Genomic DNA, 14,935 nt, shown 5'->3' with positions numbered 1-14,935 from the left:
TAAATAAATATGAATTCAAGTGAAATATCAATTCAATATGAAATTTTAAAGGAAGACAAAATTGAAATTTAATATAGAAAAATAATAATTGAAACAAAATTGATAATTAATTAATTGCTATTGCTTGCTTTAACAGATTCTAAGCTAATCAAGTCTCATAGATAATTAATCGGAATAATATGACTAATTTTTCACGGGAAAGGATGATTGACTCTAACTAATGGGACTAATCTGATTAGCCCATATATAAAAAAAAAAACAAAATACACAAATCTAAGCAAGGTGATAATGTGTTCTTCTGCGACCACGTAAGAGGGATATACCCTCGTGGAAGCAATTGTGATTAGGATGAAATTTAGATGAAGCGTACTACTAATCGTCGAAGAGTGCGATTATATATGTAGACGCAATTATGAATGAACATGAATGAAGGGTATGTAAGGCTTACCTTACATTACCCACAGCTCTATGAGCTGTATGAGAGGAGTGTCCCTACTCTACGGGAATTATAATACAAATCTACATAAAAAATAGAAAATAAAATGCCAAGGGAAAATTATTCCAAATTAATATCTACAAGATTGATAATCACCCAGGTGCATTTACAATCCCGTATGCAAAGCCTGGGCTCCCTGTTCTCAACTTATTTATATAATCCACACTCTCGAAAGTGTGGGACAGCCTTTTAATTAGGTTTCTTTATATATCAAGACTTATGCATTTTGATTCCAATTAAATCATTTCTTCTATTATAAATCTGTGTAAAAATAGTCAAATGATTTTTATATCATCTCTCTTTGCTTTCATTTCTTAGAAAAACTTTGATATTTATTTATATATATTTCATAAAAATACTTTCTCCTCAAATCTTTCAATTACATATTTATTTGTTAATAATTTTAGAATTAAAATGCACACCCTTGACATATTTATATGCACTCGCATGTGCTGGTTGTACTTTTGTGTATTTTCATTTCGCTTAGCAAGACTTATACGTTTCTAATCAGAATAATTCAAAATAGTTTCTTATTAATTTACACTATGTAAATATAAATTCATTATTATGTATAGATTGAAATGAAATTTTCTAATTGTTATTAGATAAATTTCTTTGGTTAAAAAAAATATATATTACGTAGATAGAAATATTTCAAATATTTATTTATTAAATACTTTCATTAATGTAATCACTCGTTCATTTTTTATTATTCTGAATGAGAAATGTATATTCTTACTGTATGTTCATCTGCACTTAGCAGGTATGTTCATCTGCACTTAGCAGGTATTTCCATCTGCACTTAGCAGGTATTTCCATCTGCATTTAGCAGGTATTTCCATCTGCATTTAGCAGGTATTTCCATCTGCATTCAGCAGGTATGTTTGTACTTACTGCGATTTTCATATGCACTTTTTAGTGCAGACATGTACTTACTGCGATTTTCATATGCACTCTTCAGTGCATTTAATCAGAATGATTCAAATTTTCTTTTTATTTATTTGTTACAATTTAAAATAAAAATCAACGACTATATATTCAATAAAAAAAAAATGTATAAATGAATTAAGAGACTATGTAAAAAAAGAATTATGTAACTTTTGGATGCAATAAAAAATATAGTACATTACATTAAACATATTCAATAAATTATTATATCTTGGAAAAAAAAAATTGAAATGAATTTAAATGGTATTAAAAAATATTGAAAATATTTATTTATTATATACTTTGATTAATGTATTTATTAATTCAATTTGAATCACTCAGAATGATAAAACCTTTTTGTTGACCTTATCTGCATTTTTGAATGCAGAAATATCCTCTTCTTCCATCGTTGTATCCAAATGCACTCTTTTGTGCAAGCTGCAGCAATCCATGGACGTCCACACAATTTAAACGATCGTGTCTCTAATTTAATGAAAAATATCTAAGAAAATACTCTAATTTATATACTTCAAAAATGCAATGACTCGACTATTAATTTATTTTAATAAAAAAAAAAAAACTGCAATGACTCGACTTTTAATTTAATTTAATAAAAAAACTGCTATGTGTTTGTGTATGGTGGGGTGTGTAAGACTCGAATATTAATCTAATAAGAAAACTGCAATGACTCGACTTTGAATTAAATAAGAAAAAATGCAATGACTCTATTATATAAATAAAAATAGCAAAATCTAGATTCTAGTATTTAAAAGACTCTAATTTTTCACGAACGCGAGTGTGGAACAGCGTAGCAGGGAGATGGAATGGTCCATCATCTCCATTCAGGAACAACTTATAACTAATACTACTACGAGCATAAGTGACAACGTGATAAAAGGTAAAAAAGGGATTTTGGTAAGACCACGAATCATCGATCAAAGGATTATTAAAAAATCCTTTGAAAAATAACTCGTAGTCGAATAGTTGCCCTCTTGAGCCACAATTGTGGGGGCCTCTTCGGCATTTTGCCTCTTCTTTGCTTCGTGCCCTGACCACTGCAATGGAGCATTCCCTACGTGCGACGCAAGAAAAAAATTACGTGTCAAAAAACGCCCTACCGTTTGAAACAATACATTGCAAAAATGGGCATATATCAGTGGATTATATCAAAAGAATGAAATCGTCCCTGAGCTAAACCGACCTAATCCCGACCTGTTCTCACCATACGCGACAAGACTCAAACCCTCGTGTTTAATAAAACGCATTTTATTATACGAGACGCATATTGGATCTAAGCTGAAAGAAATTGGGGAAGGAATCAACACAGGTATTAATAATTGTTATTTCCGCAGGTTTTTACGCTGGTATTTTTTTTTATTCTTATTCTTACTTAACCTAACGAGAGGTAAGAGCTTGCAACGTACAGTATCGATTTATTCTAAATAATATAACCACTGAAATATGACAAAGTTTGCAAATGCATCATCCCAAACGCCACTGACGAGTCCCAACACGCAATCTCAACTGCGTTCCTACCTAAGTGCGTCTCGATTTTTTTCTAACACAATTCTTACTTACTTATTTATGTGTAAAAAAAAATATAAAAAAAATAAATGTGTACAATAGTAACAAAATATTTAATTAATCCCGTAAAGTAATCAGGCTAGCCTGTGGACGATCAATGGACTCGAAAGAATTCACCGATCGTGCGCAACTACACAGGCACATTTAATCGAATGCTCCAGCAGATATCTTTTTTTCTAAATGATGAACCTATTACAAACTAGGATTAACACGTTGCACATTAAAAGTGAATAATGTTTCGATAAAAAGAAAAAATTACAACAACTGTAATATTCTCATTTTATTCGAGGTATAGGTGTATGTTATTTCTAATATTAAGAAATATATTATATATAGTATAATAAAGATCGCGAAGTGCAAGTGTTAATATACTTAAAAAACTAAGTATCAAAACTAATTCAAAATCCTTTGCTAAGTTCAAAAGATATTGGGTGATTTATCTAATGTTCTCATTGGTTGCAAAGTATTTTTGAACTGTTTGATACAATTATCTTAACATAATGCATAGTATCAGCAAAAAAGAATAGAGAAAAACGATATGGTGAAAGGTGTAAAACTTTGCTGATACTTAGCTGAAAACCCCGGAGGCAGGAATGTCCACCCTGAATGGAAGCAATCCTTTTGCCGTACCCGGTCCTTACCTACTTAAAATTAAAGTATTCACATACACTCAGAAAAGTATGCTACCTGCCTACCTATCAACCTATATTTAAAAAGTGCAAACAGACACACCAACACATACACTCCACGGTTCTCACACACTCCACCAGGGTGCAAAAGCCTACACTAGAGAGCATGCCCCGGGGCACCTCCGACACCCTAGTTCAACCACGTTTTCTAAACTTATATTCTAAAAGGTTACGTACCAATTGCTGTAATCGACTGCCAAGGCTAATGATTATTGCAATAATGACTAAAGCAAAAATACTGGTACATACTAGTATATATTAGCATACTAGTATAATACAAGTATTGTTAAATTTCCACAAATAAATGTGGGAACTCTACTATTCAAAACGATTAGGAAAAATAAAATGAGAAAAATTGAATATAAGTATAAAAATACAAGTACATATCACACACGTGACTGTACAAGTATTTATCTGCATATTGAATGATGTATTAATTAAAAAGTACCACGAAACGATGTACAATGCACCACCTATAACGCACACACAGGTGCAATGTACACCGTGCAATCACTAACACAATGACAGTCGCCAAAGGAAAACTTAATAACTAAAACCCGTGCAAACTTTTTCTCACCCATACGTGTAACACCTGGGTAACACGCATCGATGAGAACGAAGAAAGCACAGGGGGGAGAAAAGGGGGAATTAGTATATTAGAAGCTGAAAAGCCTGATCTAAAAAAACATAATTAACATATATAAATATATCAAAAGATTTCAATAAAAATTCATCTAAACGGGCTAAGGACTCTACAAGTCATTTGGTGAATAATGACTTAAACAAGCGAATGAAAAAAAAAAGTTACCCCATAAGAAACAGTTAGAGTTTCGAGGTAAGGATGTATTAAAAGACTCTACGGTGATGATGGATATTTTTTGCAAACCTCGGACGATTCTTTCACTAAATGGCTGTTCTAATGAAAGAACTGGGCTTTGAGCCACCACTTAATTGCCAGAATCTATCCGTTCGCGAATTTGGTTTGTCTTCTTGCTCATTTATTAACAATATCGAAGTATCGATATATTGAAATAAATTACGATTGAAAAACTAATTACGATTTAAGAACTAATCACGTTTGAAAAATTAATTATGAAGCAGTGCATGTATAACAATTTATAAATACTTTCTTGGCACGAAATCAAGTAAATTAATGCTTGATTTCACCATTACTAACACGAGTAAATACGTAAAGAGAAAAAATAAGTAAAATAATTAATTGAAGTGTTAATTAAGTGAATTGAAACCGATGAAACAAGAAGACCCTGGCCTAATCTAAATAAATCACATATATATAAAAATCACATATATAAGAATCACATATATTGGGAATCACTCGTGAGCAAAACCATAGATTTTACTCACGGTCGCTTATGCTCGTTTCGGACAAAACACATCTACGAATACAACCAGGAACCCGTGCCGATATTGGATCTTTCATCCTCGGCATGATTGGGCACTGGAGGGACTTTAAATAAAAACTCACGTTTTAAGAAGTTCTGCGATGGCTCCAAAACACTCGTCCCCCTCGCTGTTGGTTGAATGATGTCGTGAAGTGGATTCAAATTGGATGAATTGTTGAATCGATGTATCGTTGAATCGTTGAATTGATGATTGATCTGTAATCAAAAATGCAATATAAAATTAATTATGTTTCACATCATTCTAAACATTTTTCATGAATAAAAACAATCATGATTTAAAAAATATATATGAAAAGTAATATAATTAAGATTACAAGATAATACTAACCGTTGATTTATCCAGACGAAGCCCCAGATTCGTTGATAAAGATGATCCAGAAGAAATGAAGATTTTAATTCACACTTTCGACCATGACAATATTTTTATCGAAAACGCAAATCCTCTTCTACCGAATTGGCCGAAAGTGTGTTAATGATTCTAATCACGCGTACCGAGCAAATTATTTTTCATTTAACAAGAATATTTAAATAAATTCTTGCATTGATTTTAAATGTGATCGAGTTTAGTAATTATTTTTAAAGCAATCTGTGCGATTGCATAGAAAAAATGTAACTTCGTTCGAAACAAACACTGACTCTAAGATTGCATTGCACGCAATCACAATTGAAGATCTGAAAATAAAAGTTTAGTTAAAGCAAGTCGTAGCGTACTTCTGTTTATTTATTACGTTACTAATAAAAAATATATTATTCATTTTAAAATTCAATTATTTAAACTACATATTCCAAAAATTCTGGAATTGTACTATTATTTTAATGTTTTAATTATTAATATAAAAAAGAGAATTCAAATGATGTAACCACAACCTTTTAAACTATATGAAAAATAATATAAAATACAAACGAACAAATATCACATTGCATTCTATCTTTCAAAAAATATATTTAATCGCGATAGGGTTATTTTTACAGAAGTATGCTAATTGCGTAAATACCTATAGGAAAGAATAGATATAGCATTAATGTAAAACTAAGCAAGGTACAATATTTATAAATAATCATTTAAACAATTAATTATAGAATCGATTGAACGTGTCTTGAATTATTTATGTGAATTTAATACCAAGATAAATGAAATGAACTTAAATGAATAAAATTGAAACAACAATTGCAACGTGTAATTAAATAATTAATTCAATGAATCGTTTCATTCACATTACAATTTAATTAATGATGCAAAAAGTTAAAATTTTCTAATGCATCGAACGTCAGCCATTGGCCCGACAGTGCTTACGTTGTACCATATAAATTCTATGGACATCATAAGCAATATCGGTTACCGGATCTCACCACTGGGAGGTTGCTGCGTCGGAGATCCATATAAAAATTGATGCATTTATAAAATGAAAGAAAAGAAAGAAAGAAAGAAATATATCTGCATGTATGTATGCAGTAGTTTATAACACCATCGATTAGTATGATTTCCATGGAACGATAGTGAACGTCTTTCTGAAATCATAAAAAGAAATGCATATTAGTATATTAACACACACATACCAAGTATGTAATGTTAGTTAAAATATTCATTAAAAATCTTTAAAGTTGTTTAAATAAAACAGTAATTGTATCAGAGCAAACTTAATAAAGAGTAACATAAAAAATAATCAAGTTTTTAAACCATTCTATGCAATGAAAATCTTTTTAAACTATTAAAATCAAAACGATAAGGTTAGAAATAAAATTATTAAATAATTTAACACGTCTTATTTTCGTAGATGTTGTCTCGTTGAAGTATAGAAGACGAATACTAGATACGTTACTACGTAACCTTCGTAGAGGAGATCTCGGGAGTGTCGAACGTTCGGCTATTATACCTATGTTATCGGCTGTTTACGTTTTGTCGTCGAAAATTCGACGAAGAAAATTCCACGAGAAATTCCTGGAAATATAAATACACATTTATAATAACCTATATGTCGAGTGTATTGTTTTCTTATTCTTCCTCTCTCTCTCTCACTCCTTCTCTCTCACTCTTTCTGTAGTATTTCTATATGCTTATATGCTTATACTTAAAAAAACATAATGCTTACCTCGACGTATATAGAGAAGATAAAAAAAGTTGCCACAAAGTTAAAAGGTTAGTGAATTCGTGTTGTATCTTTCCCCAAGCTCGAAAAATAAAAAAAAGTAAAATATGAGAAAACTCGCGTATAAAAATCTTGAATATAACATTCGTTATATATCATTTAATATATAACAGGAAAGTGTACGTAAAAATATTAATTAAAACAATTACCTGAAATTAACGGGACAACAAAATCCACTGCAACAAGTATACCGATGATAGATTAAAAAATTCGAAAGATTCGCCATATTGATGTGCATAAAACAAACGCATAAAACTGGCGCGAAAATACTGATGCGCGAAAATGCTGCGCAGTATATCTTCTTTCCACCTATAATAAAGAAAAATTTTGAATGATTAAAAATACGATATAGGAACATAAAAATTGTCAAAATATATTCAAAAAATCAAAATTGATCCTTATATCCTTTATATATTATAATAGGAAGGTGTAAACCTTATAAAATATCTTTTAATTACCTGATATTAACGGGACGATGACACCTCCGATGTTATCTCCACGAACGACGCCAAAAAACTAAAGAACATTGCCTGTGATTGGCTAATTCATTTTTTTTAATATAAAAAGGGTCTTCACAGCTTCCTACACGGACGGAATCTGACCTTCTTCATGACCACGCTAATCAAACTACATATAATAATTTATTTATTAAATAAATTAAAAATCATTTCTATCTTTCTAATAAATGTACACAATACTTATAAATATTCTAAAAATAATGAATTGAATAAAGACAATGTAGACATTATGAAAACTTTGTCGTTTCGTACAAAAGAATACAATCGTATAGAAAAGAATCGTCCATATAAAAATGCCTAATATGAAATGCAGCAAATTAAAGAATAAATTTCCAAAATCTGTATCGATAAAGAATCATTACAATTTAAATATTTTAAGAGATGCATAAGATGTAAATTGTTTTAAAAATATTTACAATAACGTTTATACACGATTCACGAGATCATTTTACATGATCTTTTGTGCTATGAGAGATACTGTTTTTAGTCTACATTATCTTTATTCTATTCATTATTTTTAGAATAATTATAAGTAACGTGTACATTTAATTTGTAATCGAAAAAAGAAACATAAATGTATAACTGTATCATTTTTTTCCTTCTATTGTAATTATTTGATGGCACTCATGCAATTATGACATCTAGTTGTACACTGTCCTGTAATGTAAAAATAGTATTTATTAAAATATATAAATAATTTGTTATTAATGGATAGTAATTTATCTTGATGTCTAAAAGTTTAGAATATATGATCTATATACCAGACTTGTATTTTCTCATTTATGAAAATACTTTTTTCCTATGTTGTTTATGTTATTTTCCAAATATTATCCATGTATGCAACTCTCTCATTTTTACACTCTTTTCACTACTATGTAATTATTATTTTTATTAAATACAGATATCACTGATAAATATTATAAAAATAAACAATAAAATCAAGAGAATGCAGAATAAAAATATTATTTCATTGCACATGAGAAAACAATTATGTAGAAAAGGAACCTTTGTCAAAGAAATTTATAAAACAATTGACTATCGCTTACCACCATTGAAACAATAAATTCCAATTATCTGCAACGATAACGTAAAAACACGCCTTTATGATAGTAATTTATTTTTTCAATGATGGCAAGCGATAGATTGTCAATTGTTTTACAAATTTCTTTTTTAAATTGGTTTATTGTGTAGTGAAAAAATAACACAATCAGTACTTCGACATCGAAACGATTTCGATATCTCTAACTACATCTCATATTTCGATCGATATTTTTATAACAATCAATATGTCAATGATTTTTCTAATACTATATTTTGCATATACATATATATTTTAATATTTAATTATGTTTTATTGTCTCAAAAATGTTTAAATTAGAAAAGATCTATATCAGAAAATATAAAATATCATATTCATTAGTAACATGGCAAAGGAACGTACTCCATTAGAATATTTAATTGGTAAAAAAATATAATTAACCTAATCACGATTTAAAACATAGAATCATAATTTTGTTAATAATAATGTATATTTATTTATAAAAAAAAAAAAAACAGGAGGAGCATTTGGAGGTTTATCTGTAGTACTCGTTGGTCATCCATTTGACACAATTAAAGTACAATTACAAATGTCACCAGGTATATACAAGGGTATGTTTCACGTAGCTAGGACTCTCATTGCAAGGGAAGGACCATTTAGTTTGTACAAGGTATACTTATTTTTATTTTTCGTTTACAAAATAATGAATAATAATCATGATTTTTTTAAACAATAGGGTATAACAGCACCTTTGGCAGTCGTCATTCCTTTCTCGGCTATCGGATTTTTTTCTTTTGGTGCCGGAAAATTACTTATTTCACAACCAGGACAAACTAGATTCACGGGACTGCAAATATTAATCTCAGGAATGTTTAGTGGAGCTTGTACGACAATTGTAGCTGCTCCTGGTGAACGTATAAAGTGTCTACTTCAAGCACAAGTACAGTTACATTTTATCGAGATGCAACTTTATCACCGTATCCTTCACTTTGTTTTACATTTAACTTGAAAAAGGATAAAGGACCAAAGAAGTACAAAGGTTTCTTAGATTGTGCTCAAAAATTATTGATAGAAGGTGGAATAAGAAATCTTTATTTGGGTACCTGTGCCACTTTGTTAAGAGATATGCCATCCTGTGCTACGTATTTTTATTGTTACGAACGTATCATGGAATTTCTTTTAGGAAATTCAACAGAAGTGAGTTAAAGTTTCAATAAATTCATTCATTTTATATATATATATATATATATATTTAATAGATTTGATTCTAATATTTAATTAATTGATTAACACAATAAGATAACATGGCAACCTCTATTGGCTGGTGGTACGGCAGGAATAGCAACCTGGCTCGTTAGTTTACCTGCTGATTCAATTAAGACACGAATACAAATTTCTCCAATGGGAACTTATCCACGAGGTGTTAGATCTGTTTTTCCAATAATAATGAAAGAAGGAGGTATTCTAGGACTTTATCGTGGTGTGGTACCTGTCCTGATACGTGCATTTATTGCAAACGCCGCTTGTTTCTACAGTCTTGAACTTACATTTAATATTATGGATAAATACATGTCGTGACATGTATAAAAATAGAGAGAGAGAAAGACAAAAAAACATGGAAAAATTGTTTAAAATCAATCACGTTTTTTTACTTAATTAATAATTAAAAACATTATTATATATAAATATTATTATTTAATAAGTTGATAACTAAGAAATCTATTTAATCGACAAACACATTGTACAATTGTGAAAAGCCAAGATATCTTTTCAGTCGTGTCAGTTGATTATGCGAAGTATTATGTGTGAGTAATACGTCACGTTAAAAAAAAAAACACACAAATCTTTCTACTAAAAATTTCGAGATAGCCACTGTCATTATTTTTATATTACTCGTTGGGAATTTTCTAGAATAATTGTATAATTTGTATAATAATAATCATTGGAAATTCATAATTATTTTGAAGATAATATCATATTTGGTAAGTGTATTTAATTTCGAATAATTTAACAAAATTATTCGAATGTTTATTAAGTAAAATTTGTCAATGTGTTAATGTTTGTTAATTAATTTGCTTTTTCTCTTTCATATTACAGTAGATGTTTAATTTTACAAATAATCGTAGTATCCAGGTATTATCAATCATTATATCAAATCATAACGAGATGATTCTAATGAATTCATTTGTTAATTCTATTCTTTAATATTTAACAATATTTATTAAAAAACAAAATCAACGTCATTCTTCGTATATTATATTAAAAATACAAATTCATGTTGATCTTGGATAATCGAAATTATCTTTAAAGAATATTTTCCAACGAGTTATCTAATGAAATGTTAAAAAAAAAAGTAAATGAATGTTTTTACAGCGTTGTGTATTTTCCGATAGATGAAGAATTTCTTTGGTAGGCCGGGTGCACTTGGTCAAAGACACACGCATTTTAAACGTCAACGGCACACGTGATCACCGAGGCACGTGCACGCTGAGTCTACGACCCGTGGTATACGTATACATAGATACCTATATACATAGATACGTATAGATTAAATTTTCCAAGCTCACTATTATCAAACGAATACACGAAACATTGATAATAATTAACTATCCTTTCTCATTTTCATTCATTTTTATTTGTTATCATTGTATGAGTATTAAAACAAATGAATGATATGTAAAAATGTGTAATATAATGAAATTTTTGATGAATATAGATATAACTGTAAGAAAATGAATAAAATAATTGATTAAATAATTAGGATATACATTATAAATTATATTACACGATTTTATATATCATCAGGAAGATTAAAATGTATGGTAGAAAAGTAAATGATCGTAGTATTCTATCGGAAAAATGGTGTCACGATTCCAAACGCGTAAAGATAGTTTAAAAGTCAGTTAGTTAAACTTAAATGTCAGATGTATCGAGAAGTACGAAGACTTTCGAGTTAATCAAAGGATCCTGCTTGTTAAGAAACCTTGTATATTTTATAATTAAATGTATTAGGTATATACGGAAATCGTACTATAAATAATTTATCATTTAAATTACGAAATAGTCACGTGTAGATTAATTTAAAAAATTAATATCGTGAGGTAACATTTATGATTAACATACAATAGGTGTTACTAGATTTTTGCTTGAATATGTTTGTTCATTAATTATTTCCTTAACTCTAATAGAAAATGTTAATCAAATAAATATGTATAATTTTGTTGCAGGTGTTTAAAAAAGAGTTTCTGTGGAAGTTGTTAAAACCATGCTGTATAAAAGTGGCATAAAAAATACGTACACATTTTCAAATATTTATTGGAATTCAACGAACGGTGATATTTCTTGGATCAATCATTTTCATTTAATTACAATTGCGGAAAATCTTGTGGATTCTGAAAACAATCAAAATTACAAGTGATTCAAATATTTACGCTAGTTAATATTATTTGCACGTTTAATTCTTGTCAAACATATCTAAGTTTTATGATGTATGCATGTATATCTATCTATACATATACCGCGAATTCCATCCACTTCCTACCCAACTATTCTTAAGTATAGTTCTTATTCCGAATACCTGTTACTGAGGTCCCTACCAAATCGCTTTTCAAACACGTGAGTCGATACAGGTTCTGCGTATCCGGGCCAGGGACGTTAGTTAGAATGATTTCTCTTACTATTTTGTTTAGTTGTTAACATTTCCTGGAAAGATTTTATTCAAAATACATAATGTGTCGCAATGTTGATCTATTATCTTAAAATTTTTTTATGAATTCGTATCATTCCATTATCTTATATTCTTTTTATTAATAAATAATAATTTTTTGGTTCAATATTGTAAAGAATGATAAGTTTAAAAATGTTTTATGAACATAGTCCCAACCTTTAGATATAACACTCATAAGTATATATTTTATTGGTTTGTTCACGTGATTGAATATTTAAAGGAAATAAAATTTCAAAAAAAATTAGCTAGAGGCAAAAACGAGCGTACACGTGAGCATAAAAGATAAGCACGTGAGTGCCCTACAAGATTCTTACTTCTAGTATACTTCTAACATGAGTCCCTGACCCGTTTAGCAGTACTTTTACCGTATGCAAGTACTACCTTCACTGATTGTGCACGAGAACGAATTTACTTGGCCTATAGCTCGCTTCCTTTTGGATACATATCCTCACGTGCAACGTTCCTTGCCAATCTCCTCTCCTTTTGATTTCCCCTCCTAAGTAAAAAAGGTATCTCTCCTTTCGTTCCCCACCACCATCACCACCACCTTTTCTTGACTTCATCCCCCAACAAATTGAGATCAATGGTTAACTTACACAATAATTACATGCCTTTCCAATCCTCTCCTTTCGCTTTTTCTCGGTGTTTGGTTTTTAGTCGGTAGTTGGTGAAAAGCCACCGTTCCTTGGCGACAACAATCTTCCACTAGTCTTCCTTTTAGTAACTGAAGTTTCAATCATTTATAATTTGGAGCGATATATTTTTCATTACCAAAAGAAATATATCATTCAATTGGATATATCTTTTTAAAGGTAATTTTTATTGTTAATATTTTCATCATTGTCTTAATCGTAATTTTTATTCAATTGATTTTTATGTAAATTAATCCTCATTAGATGTTGGCATTGATAAGTACGTCGAAATCGGCGTATATCGATAGCGAAGGTTTCAACACCACGTTAACATTATCCAATGATAAAACTACAATTGAACAAAAAAAGGATCGTTCTCGAGGAAACGAAGACAACGCTTTAGCTAAGAGTCTTCAACTTTTGAGGATCAGGGGTTCACCGAATCTATTGCCAGAAGGTAAACCATTATTTTCCTTTTTTTTTTTATACTTAATGATATTAAGTTTAATTAATATTTGTTCTGTCTTCCTTCAGATATATTAAAATTGGTCAATCATTGTCGATGTCTTCGCGAATTATCCATGTTTTATTCTTTACTAAGCGACGATTTATTGATTGCATTGTGCACCGAGGAAGAAATCAATTTGGAAACTCTAAGAATAGAAATACATTCCGAAACTACACCCCTTCCTGTTATCAGTGAAAAAACGTGGACAACCTTTGCCGATCGATTTCCAAACACCCATCTCATTCTGTAAATGACATGATAATCATTTTTTTTTTTTTTTTCAAAAGAAAAGAAAAAATATAGTTAAGTAACTGATCTGTTTTGTTTGCAGATTATCTTACATAACTGACGAAGAAGAACATAAAACCCTTTTTACGTCACGTATACCTGTTACACATTTGTACTTTGGAGAAGCACCATCGGAATTTGTAGCATTAAGAATTCACAATTATTGTCCAAGATTGGTGGAATTAGTTATATCTGCTTATGGACCTGGTTTAATCGATGATGTTTTAATTAACGTTGCTCGAGGATGTCCTAGACTCAACTCCATCGGTTTGGGTGACTGCGAAATTAGGTAATATAAATAATATTTAATTTTTCCTAATTAATTACTACATAATATTTTATTAACAATTTGATTTATCGTTTAGTTGCATAGGTCTTCTTAAATTCGTAACCATATGCGCGGAACGTTTAAAAATACTTTATATCCGTGAGACATCTTTAATCGAGGATTTAGAATTGGATGTTTTGGATGTAACAGCAAAAGTTTCTTCCCTTCTTGGAGATACTTGGGTACCTGAGTATATACCATTATGGTGAAACAGGTATTATCTTATTTAATAATGGGAAACTGTGAATGAATTGAAATTTAAACAACGTTGATTTTAAAAAACGTAACACGATGTGATAAATGATACGTAAACGTGAGAACTATGATACGTATAAGTGATAATCAAAACCCAAGGATATATGCATTTTTGTACTTATTTAACCGATAAATTATTTAGATTATAGATTATTACGTAATATAAATACAATGTACATAATACACATATTTTATGTTAGAAGTTTTTTTTTTTTTTGCAGTATTTATACAAACGATAAAAATGTCGATTTATTTAAGTCTTATTTTTTGTAAGTTTTATTTTAAACTAAAAGTGCCACAATCAGTCCGATACACACGTCTTTAAGTCAACGAATTACCTTATACCGCCATTTGTTAGAATCTTATCGAACTA

General features: G+C 29.7%; 2 protein-coding genes across 5 annotated transcripts; both read left to right on the top strand.

Moving 5' to 3' along the window:
* The first annotated feature begins 9,209 nt into the window (after positions 1-9,209).
* Positions 9,210-10,402, top strand: LOC107070355 (congested-like trachea protein). The gene is made up of 5 exons (XM_015328467.1): positions 9,210-9,246; positions 9,343-9,494; positions 9,561-9,764; positions 9,839-10,021; positions 10,124-10,402. The coding sequence occupies exons 1-5, from the start codon at positions 9,210-9,212 to the stop codon at positions 10,400-10,402; spliced, it is 855 nt and encodes a 284-aa protein (XP_015183953.1).
* A 200-nt stretch (positions 10,403-10,602) lies between these two features.
* LOC107070426 (F-box/LRR-repeat protein 3) lies at positions 10,603-14,764 on the top strand. 4 transcript variants are annotated; one of them, XM_015328626.2, is made up of 7 exons: positions 10,603-10,806; positions 11,218-11,329; positions 12,052-13,363; positions 13,448-13,640; positions 13,718-13,937; positions 14,023-14,268; positions 14,345-14,764. In XM_015328626.2, exons 4-7 carry the CDS (start codon positions 13,448-13,450, stop codon positions 14,514-14,516), a joined length of 831 nt encoding a protein of 276 aa, XP_015184112.2. In that variant the 5' UTR covers positions 10,603-10,806; positions 11,218-11,329; positions 12,052-13,363; the 3' UTR covers positions 14,517-14,764. The 4 variants fall into 4 exon arrangements, with proteins under 4 accessions (XP_015184112.2, XP_015184111.2, XP_015184115.2 ...); XM_015328625.2 differs by having other exon boundaries at positions 11,198-11,329; XM_015328629.2 differs by lacking the exon at positions 11,218-11,329.
* The last annotated feature ends 171 nt before the right edge of the window (positions 14,765-14,935 follow it).

Source organism: Polistes dominula, unplaced genomic scaffold (genome assembly GCF_049000335.1).
Source record: "Polistes dominula isolate Pdom_NZ unplaced genomic scaffold, Pdom_raw_medaka contig_21, whole genome shotgun sequence".
NCBI classification, from domain to species: Eukaryota; Metazoa; Arthropoda; class Insecta; order Hymenoptera; family Vespidae; genus Polistes; species Polistes dominula.
Note: the sequence above shows the minus strand (reverse complement) of the source record. Positions and strands in the feature narration are given on the sequence as shown.